At 51.2% G+C, this 21547-nt stretch overlaps 1 protein-coding gene and 1 long non-coding RNA gene across 7 annotated transcripts in view; one reads left to right on the forward strand and one right to left on the reverse strand.

Annotated features, from left to right (window-relative positions):
* Positions 1 to 9375, reverse strand: part of LOC117310547 (uncharacterized) — a 21140-nt gene extending 11765 nt beyond the window's left edge. For all 4 annotated transcript variants that reach the window (XR_012329442.1, XR_012329440.1, XR_012329441.1 and 1 more), the window contains exons 1-3: positions 8855 to 9375; positions 8503 to 8554; positions 567 to 7905 (exon numbers count right to left, since the gene is read on the reverse strand). This is a non-coding gene — a long non-coding RNA (uncharacterized lncRNA). The remainder of the gene's footprint in view (positions 1 to 566; positions 7906 to 8502; positions 8555 to 8854) is intronic.
* The window catches only part of LOC117310546 (G-protein coupled receptor 143-like), a 25730-nt gene extending 4183 nt beyond the window's left edge, over positions 1 to 21547 (forward strand). For 2 of the 3 annotated variants that reach the window (XM_033850209.2, XM_073799713.1), the window contains exons 3-9: positions 501 to 595; positions 6802 to 6894; positions 9359 to 9468; positions 11024 to 11132; positions 12756 to 12873; positions 14030 to 14273; positions 21138 to 21547. In XM_033850209.2, the coding sequence (XP_033706100.1) occupies positions 501 to 595; positions 6802 to 6894; positions 9359 to 9468; positions 11024 to 11132; positions 12756 to 12873; positions 14030 to 14273; positions 21138 to 21232 (864 nt within the window). In that variant the 3' untranslated portion in view covers positions 21233 to 21547. Of the gene's footprint in view, positions 1 to 97; positions 596 to 6801; positions 6895 to 9358; positions 9469 to 11023; positions 11133 to 12755; positions 12874 to 14029; positions 14274 to 21137 lie in introns of all 3 variants that reach the window. The other variant, XM_073799714.1, reaches the window with a different exon arrangement.

Below are 21547 nucleotides of genomic sequence, written 5' to 3' on the forward strand. Positions count from 1 at the left end.
CAGTGAATGACCTCAAAGGACACTGGTACCCTGTTGACCCGCCATCTGCGCCACAGCCGTCAGCATCTCTCCCTTCCTCCCCTCTGTTGCTTCCCAGCTGCATCCCGATGGAGCCTCTGTCTTAGTATATAGATCTCGTGCCGCTTCTAACGTACGGAGTCCCCCCCGCCACCGCCTTCCTTCTACTGGGAAGGTCCTTCCTGCCCATCCTCCTTGGTCCTCAGCAAAAGAGCTTCATGCCAGGCCAAGCCGCACACCTGAGCCCTCTACCTCTGACCACAAGCGTAGCACAAGGCAGGGCTCGCTGGACCCGGTGCAGCTGAGCAGACAGGGCACCAAGGCGCACGCCCGTCCCAGGCCACATGCCGGCCTGGGTTTCCAAGCCTCTCCGGAGGGCTTTCACGTGCTGCCCCGTGACGTCAGAGGAAGTGGGCGTCTGCCAGCTCATTTCACGGAAACCCATGTCCAGGAGCTTTGACGCCGGCTCTTCCCGATTACAGATGTGGATCCAGCTGCTGTACAGCGCCTGCTTCTGGTGGCTGTTTTGCTATGCGGTCGATGCCTACCTGGTGATCCGGAGATCGGCGGGACTGAGGTATTCAGAGCAAGCCAGCTGGCTTCTGCCCTAGTTTGTTGCCTGAGGGAAGGTTGGAGACACCGCTGAGCGCTGCATCTCCGTACGGCAGACACAGCTGATCAGAACCTTTCAGCTGACCCCTCCACCGAGAAACGTCTGTTCAGCTCATTTTTATAAAAGGCTGAAGGCACAATCGAAATATCGAGGATTTCTCCAGGTGCCCCCTACCAGAAAAAAACAGGATTTTAAAACCCTGAAAACAGTATTTCAATAGATTAAATATTTGGAACACGACAAAGACTTAAAAAAAAAATAAGAATTGGCATGAAAATAAAAAATTCTGATGGTGTCTAAAGGTTTAGGAGAAAAGTTCTTAGATGTATGTATTGATACAGGATGCTAAATACGGAGCCCAAGGGTTCTGGAGCTGCCAGGGGCTGCCTGGGAGGAACCCAGGAAGGGTTAGTGCCTGGGTCCTGGTGGGTTCAAATTCCTGCCCCATCACTCACTAGCTGTGTGACTGTTGGCAAGTGGCTGAACCTCTCTGGACTTCCGTTTTCTCAGCTGTAAAACAGTACCCACCTCAGGAGGTTCCTGGAAACAGTAAATGTGATAGTACCCGTGGATGGTTATGGATGGAGCCTGGCACGTAGCAGGCGCTCGGTAACTGGGAGCTGGGGTTGGAGCTGGGATGTGCACGTTATGGAGGAGACAGAAGCACAGAGAACCTACGTGCCAAAGAGAAGCAGGAGGGCACGGCGGGTGTCCTGGTCTCCGGGCTCCAGGCCCAGGAAGGATGGGTCCCCGACCAAGTTCGTGGTGCACTTCCATTAGGCCCCCTTTGCATGGAGCCCTTGTTTGCTTTTTTCTTTTTAAATAGCTTTATAAAGTTCATCTGTTTAAATGTATAAAATCCATTGTTTGTGAGCATATCCACAGAATTGTGTAACCATAACCATTATTTGGCTTTATGACGTGTTATTCATCCCCCAAATCTCTGTACTGGTTACGAGTCATTTCCCATTCTTCCCTCTCCCGCAGCTCCTGGTAACTTCACATCTACTGTCTGTCTCTGGATTTGCCTGTTCTGGACAGTTTCTGTAACTGGAATCATACAATGTGTGGCGTTTTGTATCTGGCTGGTTAAACTTGGCCTGTTATTTTCGAGATTTATCCATATTGTGGCACGCAGCAGTTCTTCATTCCTGTGCGTTGCTGAATAATACTCCATTGTTTCGCTATCTGCCTTTTACCCGTTTATCAGTCACTGGACTTTTAGGTTGTTTCCATTGTTTTGACTGCTACGAATAATGCTGCAATGAATATTTGTATGCAGGTGTTTGTGTGGACATATGTTTTCGCCATATACTTATGGGTATACACCTTGGAGTGGAATTCCTGGGTCATATAGTAACTCTGTATAACCTTGTAAGGCACTGCTGAACTGCTTTCCAAAGACTCTGTACCATTTTACCTTTGCACCAGCAATGTGTAATGGTTCCAGTTTCTCCGCATCCTTGATAACAACACTTGTTTTCTGTGTGTTTGGTTTTTTGAGATTTTAGCCATCCTGCTGTGTGTGAAGTGGTATCTCATTGTGGTTTTGATTTCCCTGATAACTAATGATGTTTAGCATCTTCTCATGTGCTTATTGGCCATTCGTGTACTTTCTTTGGAGAAATATCTCTTTGCTTCCTTTTTCCAGTTTTTAACTGGGCTGTTTGTCTTTCTTATTATTGAGTTATAGGAGTTCTTTATATATTCTGGATACAAGTACCTCATTAGATATATGATTTACAAATATCTTCTCTCATTCAGCAGGTTGTCTTTTCACTTACTTGGTGGTACCTTTTGAAGCATAAAAGTCTTTCATTTTGATGAAATCCAGTTTTTGTGTTTTTTTCTCTTATTTCTCGTGCTTTTGCTGTCATCTAAGAAACCATTGCCTAACCCGAGGTCACAAGGATTTATACCTTTGTTTCCTTCTAAGAGTTTTATCGTTTGAACAATTTTATTTAGATCTTTGAATTAATTTATGTGTGGAGGTGAGGATAGGTCTGCCTTTATTCTTTTGTAGGTGGATATCCAGTTGCCCCAGCACCACGGGTTCAATAAATTCACTTTTGAAACCAACGTGAGTAACCAAATAAAGACCATATTAAGCTACAGACTACACTGGGCAATCTTAGTGAATCACCACTCTAAGATCCTTGGTATTCCTTACGTGTATCACATCATCATTCACTTTGTCTCTCTGGCCTGAAATTTAGTACTCTCTTCAGTTTTGCGTTTCTTTCTTCTACCATTTTGCCTTAGTTCCCAAGCTCTTACACATCTGTACAAAACCGAGGTATACTTGGTTGTGAAAATTCTGTAGGGAAGACAGTTAAGGTTAAAGGTTGCCAACCAGGTGTATCAGTGAGAATTAGTTTTGGCTACATAAAATACATAAAACAATAGTGGCTTAAGATAGGAATTTCTCTTTCACGCTAAAAGAGGCCAGAGGTAGGCAATCTAGGGCTCTTATGCTGGAAATCAGGGACCCAAGCTCCTTCTCTCTTTCTGCTCCACCATTCTATTATGTGACTTCCATCCTCAAGGTATCATGGCCCAGTATGGCTGCTGGAGCTCCAGTCATCACATCAGCATTCCAGAAAACAGGAAGGAGGTAGGGGGCAATGCAAAAGGGGCCTGTTGTCCCCTGAGCCAGATCCCTTTAAGCAGGGGCCTGTTTTAAGCAGGCCTGCTGTCCATGAGAGTTTTACACAACAATAACATTTTCATGTTATTGGCCAGAACTTAGTTTTCTGTCCACACTTAGCTGTAAGAGGAGGTAGGAAATACAGTTGATTATCCAAGCGTGCTGCTGCTCTGCCTGACATCCAGGTTCTGTTGCTGAGGAAAAAAGGGAGAATGACTTTGGGTAGGCAGCACGAGGAGACCTTGTCCCAGAAGCTGAGTGCAAGTGGGATGGTTCCCTCACTCAGTTTGGGAGGGATCGGAGCTAGGATACAATTAGAGGTCTCATAGACCACCACTCAGTTGTGGAGATAAGAGGAACCTTGGAGCACCGAACAGAAGCTAGAAGAGTATGTCTCCTGCTGTCATAGGAAATGCACCTCCACCCGTGAGGGACTGGAGTTGGACAGGGCTGAGTGACAGCTCTCTGGACCCGGAGAACAGACAGAGCCCTCAGAAGCCAGGACAGGCGATCAGGAAGCCCTCCTCACACCCCGGCGGGTGTTTGGAATTCATCTTGGAGCTTGGCGTTAGGATAGGCAGAAGTCTGCGGATGTGCAGGGACTAGAGGACGCCAGGCTTCCGAGGACCCGCCCATCGAACAGGAGGCGGCCCTCCAGGGATGCCAAACACCCAGATGCCTCCCGAGGGCAGGGTTCCAGGGCTGGGAAGACCGTCGGCGGTGAAGTGGGCTCTCCCATCAAAAAGGAGCGGGCCCACAGCAGAGAAATAAGACGGGTGCTCTCTAGCCACGGAGACCCAGCCCCGACCTCGTCCCTAGCACAAGTCACGCTTCCCAGGGTGAGGTATCTGAAGGGCCAGCCCGGGGTGGTTTAGAGCCAGAGCTGAGCGTGCGGGTCCAGAGCCTCTGGGGCCCCTCTCTGAATCGCCAGCTTGTTTGCAGAGGCGAGGGCGGAGTGGATGCTGTAGGTGGCAATGAAGAACCTGCAGCTGGTGGAGAGGGGTCCCGAGGAATTCCCAGGCAGGGGGCCAGACTCCTCCGGTATGGCGGGATTAAACTCCACATTCCCTTCTAGATCCTTCCAGCATTTAGCTGTTTCCTTTGGCGCGGGAGAATTTTCCCTAAGCAATGTCATTAAGGCAGATTGAAAGTTAACATGTAAACTGCCTCTTGGGCTCCAGGTGCGGGAGACGCACGTTTTAGCCATGCCGACCGGCACCTGAGATCCCGGGAGAAGCTCTGCTTGCCCTAAGAAAAGGGGAGTGTGAGAGCAAAGAGGGTCGTGGGGGGCGGAGCGGCCTTCGCGTGCCTGCACGTGAAAACTGGCTTGCCGTCAGAAAAAGGGATGAGGGTCTTCAGCCGGGGCTGCTCCGGATCGATCCGCCACGGCTTTCTGGCTGTATCGGTTATTGACGTGGCCGCGGCCTGGGTCCCGCGGCCGGCTCTGACTTCCCCCCCCTCGTGGGCGTTTGGGGCCGAGGGGAACCGAGGGCCGGGCTTTGGGGAGCGCGAGCTGGCCTCGCCCTCCCACCCAGGAGATGACCCCAGCGGCTCCCTGCAGCCCAGGCTTGGCGTCTGGAACGCAGATGCCACCCTGCCACGGCCCAGCCCCTGCGCGAAGCTGCTCCTTAGTTTCCTGAGTGTCCGGCAAAGCCTGTGACTTGTGGGCAGGACAGACCCCCGCACGCTCCCAAAGCCGGACGGGCAGGGAAGGGCTGCTCCAGAACCAGCAGTGCCAGGGGAGGCGAAGGTGCAGCCGCGTCCGCGTGGCCGCCCGGTGGGCCGGCTGTGCAGTGTCTCCTCCCTGAAGCATGCCCTCTGGGCCATCTCTCTTCCCTCCTGTCTCCTTGTAGAAGGGCGTCCTTCACCGCATCCCTGACCACGCCCTTTGCGGGTCCGCAGGGTTAAAGTCCTGATGGGCCAGGGGCTGCACCCTCTGCCAGGCGTCTGGCAGAGGGTTTTTTTAAAAATTTATTTTATTCATTTATTTTTGCCTGCGTTGGGTCTTTGTTGCTGCGCGCGGACTTTCTCTAGTTGCAGCGAGCAGGGGCTACTCTTCGGGCTTCTCGCTGAGGTGGCTTCTCTTGTGGCAGAGCTCGGGCTCTAGGCGCACAGGCTTCAGTAGTTGTGGCATGCGGCCTCAGTAGTTGTGGCGCACGGGCTCAGTAGTTGTGGCGCACAGGCTGAGTTGCTCTGCGGCATGTGGGATCTTCCCGGACCAGGGCTCGAACCCGTGTCCCCCTGCATTGGCAGGTGGATTCTTAACCAGTGCGCCATCAGGGAAGTCCCATCTGGCAGAGTTTTGAGTAACAGTGGGCACCTCTGAGGGAGCAGCCCCGGGCCACGTCCCATTGCACAGAAGAGGCAAACAAAGGCTGTCTTGGAAGAGCGAGGTAGCTCTGCACGGGCTCAGGTGGTCCATCGTCCTGACCCCACCTGCAAGGCTGGCTGCCTTGAATCTCTCAGAGGGACAGGGTGGGGTGTGTGGGAGTACAGAGGTGAAGGATGGAGATGGTAACGATGAGAGAATTTGAACTATGCAGGGAATGGGGGGTAGGGGGACAAGACGGGAAACCTCCCCGCTGTCCTGGAACGTCGAACCACCACACATTTCTTAGAGACCTTCTTCTTGGTTTGGATTGAGCATTAAGACGCTTGCATATTAGGTATGGAGGTGACTTCAGGAAGGACAGAGGCCAGGAGTTGCTTGCCTACTGGGGAAGCCAGGCACTTAGGAGGAATTATGAGGTACCCGTGCCTCACTCCTCTCAATCTTTTATTTATTTATTTAGTTAGTTAGTTAGTTGTGCCAGGTCTTAGTTGTGGCAGGCAGGCTCCTTAGTTGCGGTCACCTGCTCCTGAGTCACGGCATGCGCGCTCCTTAGTTGCAGCAGGCGGGCTCCTTAGTTGAGGCATGCAGGCTCCTTAGTTGTGGTATGCAAACTCTTAGTTGCAGCATGCATGTGGGATCTAGTTCCCCGACCAGGGATAGAACCCGGGCCCTCTGCAGTGGGAGCGTGCAGTTTTAACCACTGTGCCACCAGGGAAGTCCCCTCCTCTCAATCTTGAAAGGCTTAGGTTGAGGGAAAGAAGCCAGACACAAAAGGCCACGTCGTGTGTGACTCCCCTTGGAGGAAATGTCCCGAACAGGCAAATCCACAGAGACGGGGGGGAGATGAGTGGCTACCAGGGCCGGGGGCACAAGCATGATGGGGAAAGCCCACTGAGTGGGTCCGGGTTTCCTTCTGGGGGGATGAACATGTTCTGGAACTGGATAGAGGGGGTGCTTGCACGGCACTGTAGATGTCCTAAATGCCGCTGAGTTGCTCATTTTTAAATGGTGAGTTTGATGTTATATGAATTTCACCTCAATCAGAGGAAAAATAAAAACCTCCCAGGCAAAATCAGGCAGCTGTTTGCCAAGGGTTTGCTCTGTGTGCATCTTCCTGCCGCTCGCGGAGCTCGGGGCTTGGTCAGTGCTGGACCTCAGGCGTGGCCGCCCCTCTGCCCCTTCTTCCCCCAGTACCATCCTGCTCTACCACATGATGGCCTGGGGCCTGGCCGCACTGCTCTGCGTGGAGGGAGCATTCATGCTGTACTACCCTTCCGTGGCCAGGTAAGCTGGGGCTCCCAGCAAGCCCACTCCCCCGACGCCTGGACCCCCCCCCCCCGCCTCTCTTGCAGGAGACGCCCGGGCGCTGACCCCGAGCGGGCGGGCAGGCCATCGTCCTGGATCTGTGCAGCTGAGAGCACAGTGGCTGGCACCTTGAGTTAGCGTCCCTGCCTCTGCCTGTCCCCTGCGTGTGGGTCGGTGTTGTGTGCGGTGTGGATGCAAAGCTGGGGGCACGGCTCCCCCGTACCAGCCTGTGTGCCAGCCTCCAGGCCTGTCTCCCTCCAGACGGACGCAGCCTTCCCCTGCCCACTGTTTATTTTTCATTCTTCAAACCAGCTTCCTCTGGGCGAGCAGGTGAGTTGAGCGTCCCAAGAATGAGTTGGAGATGGCTGGAAGACACAAAGGGTCGCTCGCTCTTGACAAGCTTATTTTAAGCCTCTGCTGTCTGCACTTTCTCACCTCTCTCCATCCTGTGCTGTTCTGAACACAGACACTGGGCGATGTGGCCTCTGAAATTGTCTCAGGCATTTCTTCAAGTTTAAAACCCCATCAGTGCAACCATTTGTAAAGCCTCAAGGTCCCTCCAAGGATATATACTCTAATTTTCAATGGAAAGCTGAAAAACAGAGGTTGGACATTGTCTCTTTGTCTGTGACTTCAGGGCAGTGTACACCCGGGATCAGCACAGCGCAGCCCTCAGGACAGATCCGGCCCTCTGCCCTGCTCTTGTAAATAAAGCTTTATTCGCACACAGCCGTGCCCATTTGTGTATGTATGGTCTATGGCCAGTTACACATTAGAGCTGAGTAGTTTGACAGAGGCTATGAGGGTTCTGGAGGCTAAAATATTGACTATCTGCTCCTTTCCAGAAAAAGTTTGCTGACCTGTGGTGCAGACCGTTTCTGCCCCTTCTTTTTCGATTTCTTGTAGCCACTCACTCAGATGTCTCCACGTTGGTGTTGCTTTGTGGCCTCTGTGTAGATCCCTCCAAACAGCCCACTCTCCCCAGGAACCCTAAAAGGACAAATACAGAGTTAGCAGCTGTTACAGAGGGATGCGCTTAATTGGAAAGGGAGTTTTTATCTCTGGCCTCCACCTGTGAGATCCTGGGGACGTTGCGTCTGAGCGCGAGGGAGCCATTGCTGCAAGGACACTCAGGAACGCCAAGGTGCCCCGCGGTCTCCAGGCCGCCCCCTGAAGCATCTCCATCCTTCCTCACATCCACCCTCAGAGCCCACGACGACCCAGAGCCCTCGGCGCTCTGCAGGCTCCCACCCTCTCTCGTTTGTTCCTTACGTTCAGTACTGGCACCCGAATCTCATCTCTCCCCCCCTCTTGTTTCCCTTTCTCCCCTCAAGCCCTTCCCGACCACAGTTTAGCTTTCACAGCTCAAGAGGAAAGCTTCTGTTAAAAAGGAGGTAGCAAAAAAAATAATAATAATAAAATAAAAGAAGATAGCAACACAACATTGTAAGTCAACCATACTCCAATAAAATACGGCTTTCAGGGTAAAAAACAAAACACGCAAACCAAAAAACAGAAAGAAGGCACCATCCTCAGGTGGTACTGTCATCCTTAAGGCAACAAAGATGGGCACTGCATTTTTCTTACCTGTTTCCATGCACTTTCAGCCACTTTCCCCTCTGGTGTGAGCACTTCATACCTATGAAAACGAGAGCAGTAGCGTTTTTATCACTCCACCTTCCGTGGCCACAGGAGCTGTTCCCTCCTCTGCTTTTCCACCCCGTCTGGGGTCGGGCCTGGGCAACATCCCCTCTGCTTTGGATTCTCTCTTCCTCTTTGCCGTTCTCCTCTACGCTATGTATTTGTTAACTGATAGCCCCGGCCTCGGTAGCATACCTGTGTGTGGCACCCACCATGTCCTGTGGCGATAGATGATTCTCAAGACCCATCAGTAGAAATCCGGGTCCCCCTCCCCGAAAAGAACCCCTGAAATGATTACCTGTCACCATGACAACAGATATCCTGTGCCATGTGAGGCTCGGGTATTTTGATGATCGAGGACAGAGCTTGGATCCTATGCGTGATGTCAGCCAGGCTTAGCTGACAGCTGTAGTAAGTGCCGAAAACCCAGCAGGTTCGTAGAACGCCTTTGTCTTGTTTGAAAGACAAATGGGGGAGACCCACTTGTTTGAGAGACCCAGTGGGGGAGTTGGGGGGGATCCACCACCCCAGAGCGCCTTTTCCCCTCTTCACCTTTTCCCAGCAGGGAACTTTAAAAGCTCCCTGATTCACGAGACACAGAACCGTGACTGACCCTCCTTCTTCTGTGATTTAATGCTTGTCCGCAGACGTGAGATACGAGTCAGGTTTCCTTCGGGCAGAGTCAGAAGCCGATCTGTGTGTTTCCTTCGATCTGGTCCTCTTGTCTCGACTTGCAGATGAGTCGGCGTATCTCAGGCAGAGCCCCGGTGTTTTGGAGAATGACCCGGCTTTCCTCCCTCAGGTGTGACAGGGGTCTGGAGCACGCCATCCCCCACTATGTCACCACGTACTTGCCTCTGCTGCTCGTCCTCGTGGCCAACCCCATCCTGTTCCGAAAGACAGTGACTGCAGGTAAACCCAGGGAAGTGCTCTGGGGGCGAGGCCGCGGCTACGGCCCCAGGCCACGGGCTCTGATCATTATCTAGGACCATGGACCTCATGTGTCATCCTCCAGACAGGAGCACAGTACAGGTGGGGAAAGTGAGGGGGTTTAATAAACGAGAGGGAGCGAGCCTACTCAATTATGGGCTGTACGAGTCCTTGGCCAACGTCTGCTAGCTCAAAGCCGGGACCAGGAGACGTTTCACTTCTGTCTGGGCTCCTCCTGAGTCTGCCATGGGTGTGCCCCAGAGGACCCCAGTGGCCTTGGAAAACTGCGGAGGGGAGACGGGATCAGGAAAGGAAAGGGCAGCCGAGGGGAAGGGATGGATGTGGACTGAGCCGTCCTGGGAGCCTGGGCCCTCCCCGTGATGTCTGGGCCTGTGTCTTCTCCCACTTGGGCAGTAAACAGGAAGGAGAGCACAGGAAGTGAGTCAAATGCATCAGGAAGAACTGGGTGAAAGGGATCTTGTGAGTCAGCAGAATGCACTGGACAGACCTCCGGGCCAAGGCAGGGGACCTGCATTCCAGCCCCCATCCCGTCCTCAAGGAAACGTGCCCCGAGGCAAGTCTCCAGGCCCCTCATGCCGCCCTGTGGGTCCCTCACGGGCAGAATGAGAAGAAAGCAACACACCTTGACAGAAAGGTCACTTGATGATCAGCATCAGCTGATGGGTTGCAGAAATTGAACCTAAGTGAAGTGCTCTACCACTAGGGAGAGAAAAATCACTGCAGCTCTTTGCATCTCTGCATTTAAAGCTAGTGTGCTGCACACCTGAAACTAACACAACACTGTAAATCAACTCTACGCCAATAAAAATTAAAAACAAAACCCCTCCCCCCAGAAAGCTAGTCTATTAAATATAGCTTTCTTTTTAACAAAATTGCATTAAAAAATAGTGATTTGATTACATCAAACAAATGAAAATGACTTATAGAATAAAGACCGGAAGGAAATACACTAAGATGCTAACGATGGTTGTCTCTGGGTGAACTACGGGTTATCAATTCTTTTCTAAACTTTTTTGTATTTTCCAACTTGTCTACAAGGATAAATGTCAAATCTTTCAACATTTTACAATAGTGAGCATGCATTATTTTTATAGTAAAAAATATAAACCGTAAACACATATAGTTCCCGAACTAGTAAAACCCAGATAAAATCCAGAGTGTAGTTAACAGCACTGTACCAGTGTTGACTTCTTCATGGTGACCAATGTGACTATGGTTGTGTAAGATGTTAACTCTGGGGACAGCTGGGTGTAGGTATGCGGGAACTCTCGGTACTGTCTTTGCAAATCTTGTGTAAATCTAGAGTGATTCCATAGTAAACGTTTAAAAACTCTATATTCCCGTGAGTCTCCGAGAAGTCCCACGTGCAGGTGGTGAGGAAAGCACGGCCGGGTCTCGCTGGGCGTCACGGTCTCCTGGCTCTGCTTCGGAGCTCCCACCTGCTTTACTGCCCTTCCTTTGCACGCGGGAAACGTAAATAACCAAATGACGTGCTGTTCCCCTCTGCTCTTTACAGTGGCCTCTTTACTAAAAGGAAGTCAAGGAGTTTACACGGAGAACGAGAGGCGGATGGGAGACGTGATCAAGACCCGATTTTTCAAAATAATGCTGGTTTTCATTATTTGGTAACCTTTCTTCTTTTTTTAAAAAACTGTCCCTGGGAAGGGAAATGCAAACCGCCTGTCATTTGCTTTTCCAAGTGTGACCTGAAAGTTCCAAAGGGAAGAGTCTTCGGAGAGGAAATTTTTGAAACTTGTGCTAGGTGCCTTTGGAGGAAATGCTTGCGAGACAGGAAGGCAAGTCTACCATCCGTGAACTTCTGGAAAGCTATTCACATCTACTCAAACTACATAAAGAGCCCTAAGAACGAAAAGTCCCGAGTTTAGTTTTGATGCGTCCCACCCATATGCCTCCGGAGTTTTGCCCCGTCGCTGGGGTTAGCATTTAAATCAAGTGCCTTCTAAGTCCACCCATTGGCAGCAGGCTTTTTTTTTTTTTTTTTTGCCACGCAGCATGTGGGATCTTAGTTCCCCGACCAGGGATCGAACCCGCACGTCCTGTAGTGGAAGCGTGGAGTCCTAACCACTGGACCACCAGGGAAGTCCTTGCATCAGTCTTGACACCAGGATTCCTGTATCTGACAAGATACAAGGGCAAGGACCCATCTTTAGTGTTATGACTCACCGCTCAGGCAAGAAGGGTAGAGTGGGACTTCCCCGGCGGTCCAGTGGTTAGCACTCCACGCTTCCACTGCAGGGGACATGGGTTCCATCCCTGGTTGGGGAACTAAGATCCCACAAGCTGCGTGGCATGGCCAAAAGAATAAAAATAATAATAAAAAAAGAAGGGTAGAGAGCAATCTTCCTGTCCTCAACTGTCCACGCACCCCCATTCCCCCACCTACCCCCCCTCCCACCACAGGTGTCCTGCCCCAGCGTTTCAAGTGGGTGTGCTGGGCATAGACCTGTGACCAATGCAAAATCGACTGGAATCAGGAAACACTTCGCTGTGGTGAAGCAATGCTTCGCAAGACAGAGCACGCCTTCGTGGTGTTAATAATTGATGTGATGCAAGCAGGTTTGTTTGCACAGTCTCCTACGAGAGACGTACATTAGCTCCCTCTAAAAATACACTGAGCTTGTGGTTTCAAACGTCACCTCCCTGCCAAGAATAACCTCAAAAAATTCAAACATAAAATGTCAAGATTTGTTTTGGTCTCCATCAAAACATTAGCTTACTCTTCAGAGGAAGGATGAACTCTGGGTTATTTGACATGTGCTAGAACCTTCCACCTGATGTGGTGTTGAGTGCGACCATCGGAAGGATATGTTGGTCTCTGCTTTGGGCTGAGAGGGGTGGCATGTCTTAAGTCAGGTTCTTGGTGTGCTGCGTCCTCCTTGCTGCTAAGCAGCACTGCCCCCGCCCCAGGACTTCTAGGTGTCGGGAGGCATGGTCCCTGACCCCCAGCGTTAAAAATGAATTGTGGGGGCTTACCTGGTGGCGCAGTGGTTGAGAGTCCGCCTGCCGATGCAGGGGACACGGGTTCGTGCCCCAGTCCGGGAAGATCCCACATGCCGCGGAGCGGCAGGGCCCGTGAGCCATGGCCGCTGAGCCTGCGCGTCCGGAGCCTGTGCTCTGCAACGGGAGAGGCCACAACAGTGAGAGGCCTGCGTATCACAAAAAAAAAAAAAAAAAAAAGAATTATGTCACATGTTCTCTTCACCTGTGGGCCATTTTCTTTCTAACAGTTGGGTGTCGAATATCATCAATGAAAGCCTTTTATTCTATCTTGAAATGCAACCAGATATCAATGGAGACTCTTTGAAACAGGTCAGAAATGCAGCCGAGACCACATGGTTCATGATGGTAGGTCTATCTTAATTTAAAATGTTCTTCCTAAAGAAAAAAAAAAAAAAACAGAAGGGATAAAACCACTCAGAAGTATGATCTATATGTTATTTAAATATGCAGGGAGTTGAATAGGTTCCTGGGTTGCTAACATCTGGCCTGGGTCCACGAGCTAGCTGTTTTCATTCAGTGTTGGGGTCGTTATTAAATGGACATGACTCTGGTAAATCAACTTGGCAAGTGAATCAAACCTTTCAGGCTGATTTAAAATATCAGGGAATTTCTCTTGAAGAAATGTTTCAGACTGAAAAAACCATAGGGATGTAGGTATTGCTTATAACATTGTCCGTAATTATAAAGCATTATAGGTAACCCACATTGTTTTAAACAAAAGGGAACGGTTAAGTTAATGATGGTCTTTGATCTTGAGGAATCTTATGCCGATGTCGAAGATGACAGTGTAAAAAAATGACAATTGTGAAATCTAGTGTTCCGTGAAACATGCAAGATCTAATAATTATACTGATTTCAACTACCTAGTAACACGTGCATGAAAAAATATTGGCGAGAAATACACAAGATCATGATAAGGTGGGAAGAGCATGGGTCGCTTCCCTCAGTGTTTTCATCATATTGCATTTCCAAATACAAAAATCCACGCACGGTGCCCTACACGGAATTAAAATGCATGTTGCTTCAGAGTCGGGGGAAAGCTGACGCAGGAGGGTAAGACCCACACTGCCTGCCTCCACCCCTGCCCGTGCCGTGGTCACGTGCAGGGACCACACGTAAGCAGAGTTTCCTGGACTGACAGGCTCAGGTGCCTTTGTGCGGTCACATCCTAACAGGGGCGCGAGGGGCAGGGCCCCGAGTCCCTGCGAGGGAGCACGGCCACGGGCCAGAGGTGAGACAGCCCGGCTGGGCCGCGCAGGGCCTTCCCTCTCCCGCCTTCCCCCTGGCCTGACTCAGGTCCTCTCCTCACCCCACCTCCTGTGTCTTCGGGCACCTTTGAGGGCCCAGCACCGCCAGCCAATCTGTCTCGCCCCACACCGGCCAGTGGGGCAGGTCGCAGTGAGGCCAGCCCAGCAGGCCCCGAGTCACCCTGGGAGCACCCAGTGCTCTGATTCCCACCGTCCCACCCTACTCACCCCTGTCTCTCTGTCCTCCCTGCCAGGGGATACTGAATCCAGCCCAAGGGTTCCTGTTGTCCCTGGCCTTCTACGGCTGGACAGGCTGCCGCCCGGCTTTTCAGGCCCCCAGGAAGGAGATCCAGTGGGAATCGATGAGCACCTCGGCCGCCGAGCGGAGTCCCCCGTCCCTGAGGGGCTCCCGTGAGCCCCGGGAGAGCCCCGCTGCCAGGAAGGAGGGGCGGGCCGGCGGGCACACTTCCGACGAGGCCGTGAGCCTGCTGTCTGAAGGTAAGAGCCCCTCCGCCAAGGCAGGCGGACGGCGGGGCCCCTGGCTCCCCTGGAAATGCTTTATCAACGGCCACGTGGCTGGTGCATAGCATCTCTGTCCTGATGTCTGGAACCTGCTTCAAGGCGAGAGCGGAAAGTGACAGCGTTAGGCCTCATCGCGTCATCCACCTCTGCTTTTACTATGACAGTGGTACCTTTCCTCTAGTTATTAAGCACCGTAGCCTTGTAATAATTATAAGCGGCTCCACCTTGGGCTGGACGGCCTTTTGAATAGGAGCAAAACTGCCACTTCAAACCCGTCGCGAACGTTTGCCGTCAGACAATGAATGGTACGACCTGTCGCGAACGTTTGCCGTCAGACAATGAATGGTACGACCTGACCTCAGCAGCTTTTAGATGCCGCTTGGTCTGTCCACCTCATTCGGGGACATTTAAGGGAACACGCTGGTCGTCCGGTGTTGGCTCTTCTGATCTGCCCTTTTCATTTCAAGACTCTAGCACTGTGGTCCTCAGATGGGTCCTGTTTTTAAACTCCTGTTTAATCTGATTTGGGGTTATGTCTATTAACCCAGCCGACAAGGAGGAAGAAAGTTCAAGGCCCCAATAATGTCTCTCTAAAGATTGCCGTCTACTAAACCTATTACATACATTTTATATTTATATATTCATGTATACTATTTATATATATAAATATATATACATTTATATATACATTTATATATATTTGTATATATAAATTTATATATTTATAAAATATATAAATAAACTATTATATGTACTTTTCATTAAACATACTGTACCCTTATAATTTATCATTTGCTCTGTATTCTGAATTTACTATTACAAAAAGCGCACTTATATTCTAATCAAGATGGGTAATGAGAGAGAAAAATCACTAGACCTATGATCCTTATTCCTAACGAAATCTCAGGGACTGTCATGGTTATGATAACTGATTAATTTTACTGTCCCTGGTCTATGCAGACCTTTATTCCCTTGAAAGATTCTTCTTGAGCAGACATTTTGCTGTTAGCATTGAGTAACAAGACTGGAAATTCTTTACAAGAAGCGGACACATGTTTGCAGCACCTCTTCTGGGGGTCGGGAGGTTGATTCCCACAAATGCTGCTTGGGGAGGAGGCCACCCCATGCCCTCCTTCTGTCCCCACTGAGGCCCTGGAGCCCCTCCCTCTTCCCACTTTATTACACTGGGGCTGGTTGCAAATGCTTTTAACCAGAATGCATCACCCTGCAACCCATGTACCATCTTGCACTCATGCTTGACCACTGCACGTGGTAAGGGCCCAACAGTCGTTTGTAATAATTATGTTAAATTACACATTTTTGATGGGAAATTAGTTCTAAAAGGCCTAAGAGTAATTAATTGTAAGCTGTAAAGACTTCTTAGACGTAAGATTTAAAGAATTCTTAGTAACATAGAGTTGGGGTACTGTGTCAAATATATCTCAAAAGAGCCGGGGAAAAAGAGTTGAGATCTTCTTAACCAATTTTTTTAGTAAGACTTTATAATGAGTAAGCACTTTCTTTGAATAAAAGCAACATTTGTCAAGCTTGTTAGAAGCAAGGTGACATATGGTCTAAGTATAAGGAATGGACTTGCTACGCAGGAGCCACGATGACACCCTCCAGGGAGGGCTCGTGGCTTCTGGGCGCAGGACTGTCCATCTCGGCCTCCTCCAAGTGAGCTGAGGACTACAGCCCTTCCTGCAAATCTCACTCAGTATTTCTTGACCTCTAACAGGGTGCTAACGACAGTGATTTTCGTAAGATTAAATAGATCTTTGTGCTATGTGCTTAAACAGTGCTGGGACACAGAGGGCATTCCATAAATGCTAACTCTACTAAGCATACCTAAACCCCATTACATATTCATAACCTGAGCGGAGACATGGAGCAAATGTTGGCGAGACAGAGAATGAAAGAGTCCGTGAAAATTTCCAATCTGTGTTTAAAGTATGAAGGCAGAGCGATCTGGGCAAACGATGTGGATACGTGTCAGGAAACAAGCCCAGGGCAAAATGATCCCCACGCAGGAGACTCCTGTTCTTATACCACAGGCTGTATACGCCGCTGCCAGGACCCTCAGGAAGCGGCAGCCTTCTGCCTACAGTGGTAATCTTGGAAATGAGATACGGCTGGCTTGGTCTTGGGCCGTTTCCTTTCTCCTCCTTTCCAGCCGCTTTGCTTTTAGTCTCTTTAGTAAAGGGAGGGAGCTACTCATAATACAGAAAGTACTATTACATGTGGGAGAAAAGCCCAGAGATGCAAACTCGAAGCAGTAAATACAGTTAGGCTTCTCCCTGTTTGCATCGGTTAAGATGAAGCTTGACTGGTTTATCATATCCTTAAGCCTCTACTTTAGGATTCACTTCGAGGCCAACAGGCTTCCACTGAGCCTCCGAAAGGAAGTATCTGACGTGGTGTCTGGCACTTACAAGTCAACCGAGTTTGAACAAATATTCATCGAGCCTCTGCAATATGGCCAACGGCGTTTTAGCTGAGGGGCGGGGCGGTGTGTGTGGACTGTGCGTGTCCCTGGGAAGGATCATGTAGGAAACTTGCAAGTGTCAGTTAAGTAAAGACAATACTGTATTTTATTCTAAAAAGTCTGACGCGTTAAAGGAACACAGAAAAGGCAGGGCCTCTGTTGGTGTTGGCGCATGGGTGAGGGCTTCTGGAGGAGGTGATGTTCAGACTGGGTCTTGCACCGCAGACTGGAATGGGAGGGGAGGAAGCCCGGAGGGCGCCCCGTGTGGAGACTTAGGGCAGAATGTCTGTACATTGTTCAGGGGTGGGCACAGCGTGGGATTTGTGGGAAGCTGGAGAGGCAGGTCGGGAACAGATAACGAAGGGTTTTTACAGATTCTGCTAAGGAGTTGGCATCTTATCTAGTGGCCAGCGAGAGGCCAGTTAAGGTTTTTAAGTGGAGAGATGCACTCAGATTTGCTTGTAGGACTAGCCTAGTGAATGGATGTGGGAGAGTTGATTGGATGATCATGCTTCGTGACCATGGCAACAGCTAACATTGAGGGGATCTGTGCATAATTCTCTATGACAACTTCGTTCAAAATCGCATCTTTATGAAGAATCAGAATTTCCCTTGGGACTAAAAGTCAAGAAAAAAGGGTACTTCTCACAAATAAGCAGAAACCCGGTTGGTTTTTATCTGGTGAGCACCAGAAACCCTTAAAGTATTATCTCCTCTGTCCATGAGCTTTACGGAGCGTAGTGTCAGATCTCTGGCCCTTCTTTAACAGGGACACTTTGTGCTCACAACGGGAAAGTTCAGGATCTGATGGATATTTTAACCTTATCATTGCCTTCAAAGGTTGGGGTGTGTATTTCTCAGGAGATCTGCTCCCCTAGCCTTCAACGTCACCCTGGACCAGGTTCCCCCAAGCCCTGCCCACCGGCAGGAGGCACGGCGGGACGGCAGTGGAGCTGGGGGCGTGGTCACAAAGGGGACACGTCTTAGGCGGAGGCCTGGCGGGGAGGGGCGTTGAGGAGAACAGGCCTTGCCTTGCTGTGGCAGAGGGGCGTGGCCACAGGGATAGGGGTGTGGCTGTGGACAAGATGGACCAGAGGGTATAAAGGATTGCGTCAGTGGGGTAGGGCCGAGACGCGGGGCATGTGGAGAGACGAAGAAGGCTGTCGTTAGAAGAGAGCACATGTAGTGTGTCCACAGGCAGGAAGCTTGTGGCCTATGCAGAACACAGTGGATGGAAGTGAGGGGGGGGAACTGTCTGTCTGTCTGTCTGTCTCTCTCTGTCTCTCTCTCTCGCAGTCTTTTCTCTCCCCCCAAGTGTCTTTACCACAATTCCGTGTCTCTCACAATACCCTAGTTCTTGCACCATTCCCTCTCACCCACAGTTGCCCTTTCTCTCCCCAATCCTTTGCTGTTCCCACAATTCTCCATCCTCTCCCACAACCCCTTGCTTTACTCACAGTTCTGTGTTTCTCCCACAGCCCCCTATTGCTCCCACAATTTCCCATTTTCTGCCACAATTCTGGAATCTTCATGGTTTCTCACAAATCTCTTGTCTTCTACAGTTCCTTTTGCTACTGCATTCCACCGCTCCCCAAATTCTTTTTCTCGGAGAGATTTCTGTTCTCCAGCATAATTCCTTCTCTCTGACAATTGCCCGTCATCTCCCACAGTTCTCTCCCCCACAATGCCTCTCTTCCACAACGGCTAGTCTCTCCCACAGTACTCTCTTCCCCATAATTCTCAGTTCTGCCTGGCAATTCCGTATCTCCCCCACCTCCCACCAAGTTTCTGCCGTTTCCCACAGTACTCTCTCTCCCACCATTGCGTCTCTGCACATCTCTTTATCCTCCATCGCAGTTTCACAATCCCCAAATTCCCTGTTCTCTCCCACACTTCCCCGTTACCGTCCCCATTTCTCTGTTCTCTCATACACCCCGTTCTTTGTGATTCTCTCTGCCGTCACTTGCCCCTCCACGTACCACCAGGTGGCGCCATAGGTTGTGTTTGCCAGGGGAGTGTGGGAGGGAACACACCCCAGGGCCTCCAACTCTGTCGGGCTGGCGGGACCCAACTCAACACCTTGAAGGGGACGCAGGCCCAGGGGTTGTACGCTCTCTATGGCTCATGCAAGTAACCACCTGGTTGGGATTTCTGATCTAGGGCCTCGAGGTTTTAAGGGATCCAAGAGCAGCAGCTGAGGGCACCGGGGCATCCAACATGCCTTCCCAAATGTTAGGTCTGCGTGGAGCCAGGAAGTTCTCGAGAACCTGCCTGGGCTTGCAAGGCTCCCTGACGGGAGTTGCTAGGAAGGCGCTCGGCCCTTGGGCACTGGGAGGTCGCTGGCGGCTGCATTTCCTGCACGCGCACTCAGATGTGCACATGCACCGACAGAGAATTAGTCCCTCGCCCCCACCATGGCCTTGTCGTGACACAAAGGGGTCTCCTCCGTGGAGCCCCGGGGGACGGGGAAGGAAGCAGGAACTCTGAAAAGGGGGGCAGAATGTGTCCCAAAGCGTCAGGTAACGGGCCAGATCTTGATCCCGAGCCCCCGTGTGACCCTCCAACCCAGAGGCTTTTTGAAAAGACCACAGAAATCGCACACAAGCTCCCACGAGCCCAGGACGCGCTCAAGAACGGCGGGCGACGCCGAGAGAACCGAGCCTTCGGGGAAGCGCCAGCGAACTCCTCCGGAAGCGAAGGTTCCCCGCTCCCACCCTCCCCGTCGGAGGCACCGGCCCTTCCCCCGTCGTCTGAATTCCTTCCCCGCCCCTTGGTGGGCTCTTCACGCTTAGGGCGGCTCCCTCCGACCTGTGTGGGAGGCCGCAGGCCGCTGTGGGGTGTGGGTGGTGGTGGGGACGGTGCTGTGTCGGCCACGCCGCAGACCCCGCGCTTGCGTCCTCTTGGGTAATATCGTCACCTGTTCCTGTAGCTCCGGCTTCCCCAGGCATTTCCAAGCCCACAGAGAGCTGACGGCCTCTCCTTTTCCCCCTGAAGTGTCCTCGGAAACTCTGCATGTGGCTCTTCTTACTGCGGGCTTCTTCCTGCCGGTTTTACACGTTAGTCTCCGTGAGTGCTCTGCGGTGCCTGCGCCGTGTCCCACGGACGTCAAGGCGGTGACCCCACGGTATTTAGCCATTCAGCGTTAGTTTATCGTGCCGGGGCCTTGTTTAGGCACTACAGATACTGTGGTGACTAAGGCAGACAACTGCGCTGTCCACTGAGACTCTCCGTATGATTATATAATAATTATATCAGCATTTGTGAATGAAAGTCTCAAAGAACTGTACAACATTCAAGGCGGCGAGAAGTGCTGCGAAGAACAACACGTCAAGAGGGGGCAGGAGAGTGGTTTTAGATACGCGTCCCAGACACCTCCTTGAGGAGGTAACATTTGAGTGGAGACCTGAATGCAGTGTGGGAGTGAGCCATGAGAAAATCTGGAGCGCTTTGCGGGCAGAAAGAGAGATGTGCAAAGGCCCTGGGGCAGCACTGAGCTTGGATGTAAGAGAAGCATGTGCCTGAGGTTGTGAGTGAGCAGAGGGACATGAGGGGAGGAGGCTGCAGCCGTCAGCGGGGCCTCTCGGTGGAGGGAGTTGGGATTTGGAGATGTTCCTGAAGGGCAGTCACCTGCCCCATGCACCGCTGAAAAGTCCACCCTTCTCTGCGTCTTCCTTCGCTGTATTCCGGACACACCCCCCCTAGAACCTGGCACCCAGCAGGCGAGCCTGGATATTTGTGGAGTGATATCCGTAGAAAGAACAATTCAGACATCTGTTGCAAAGATCTCCCACACCTTCTAAAGGAAGGCGTGTTGTTGGGGTGATTAAACAGACCTCCAGGATTACTCTTTTGGCTGGAGTGACGTTTGTTTTCACTCTACTGATGGTTACCTACATCCCTCCTCTTAAGTTTTAGTAAGAGGAGTCCTTGGGGCACCTCGTGGAATTGAGAGCAGGTGGCCGGGCGACCCCGGAGCCCTGTTGCCCCCGAGTGACCCCTGGGGCAGCTGAGATCTCGGTCCCCTTAGACAGTGTGTTCCAGGGCTCCGAAACTCCCCCGTGTCAACAGTCTGTTTCCGTTTGGGCTGCAGCCTCCACAGGGTTCGGCTGAGATGCGGTGAGCTGCCCAGTGGTGAGGTTTGGAGGAAGGGAGACAGGGTGGACCTCCCTTCAGGGAGGTCATACATCAGCTGCCCCAGATGATTCTGTAGGACTTTTGTCCTTCGGAATGATTTAACCACATGTAGATGAAAATATCATGTACTTTTCTTTTTTAAATACAGACGGTTGTGAAGCTTGTGAAAGACGTTCTCGGACACGGACACCGTCACGTGACAGTCTTTTTTTCCTCTCCAGGTTCTGACTCCAGCACAATTGAAATCCATATTGCAAGTGTGTCCCGCAACGGAAAGGAGACTGAATCTGTTCCAAAAGCCCAGGGAGACCTGTGAGAGGACGAGATAGAGGTCCAGATCCCGTCTTCCTCAGACTCCACGTTTCTCATCCCTTAGGACTGTGATCTCGCCTGCAGTCAGCGCACTGCAGGGTGTAGCATCCCCCCAAATCTCACTCCCATCACCACGTTAGTGTATTCCCCAAGATCCTCTTTGTGGTAGGAGGGATGATCCGTGAGCCTGCGCTTGGGGATGGCAGGGCGGGGCTTTCCAGATCAGACACTCTCCACTGACATTCGTTTTTCTGATCTGGCTGTAATGTAAATGCCAGACCCAGGTCCTTGGAAAAGTTAATAAACGAGCTGTGTCCGA

Source organism: Tursiops truncatus, chromosome Y (genome assembly GCF_011762595.2).
Source record: "Tursiops truncatus isolate mTurTru1 chromosome Y, mTurTru1.mat.Y, whole genome shotgun sequence".
NCBI lineage: Eukaryota > Metazoa > Chordata > Mammalia > Artiodactyla > Delphinidae > Tursiops > Tursiops truncatus.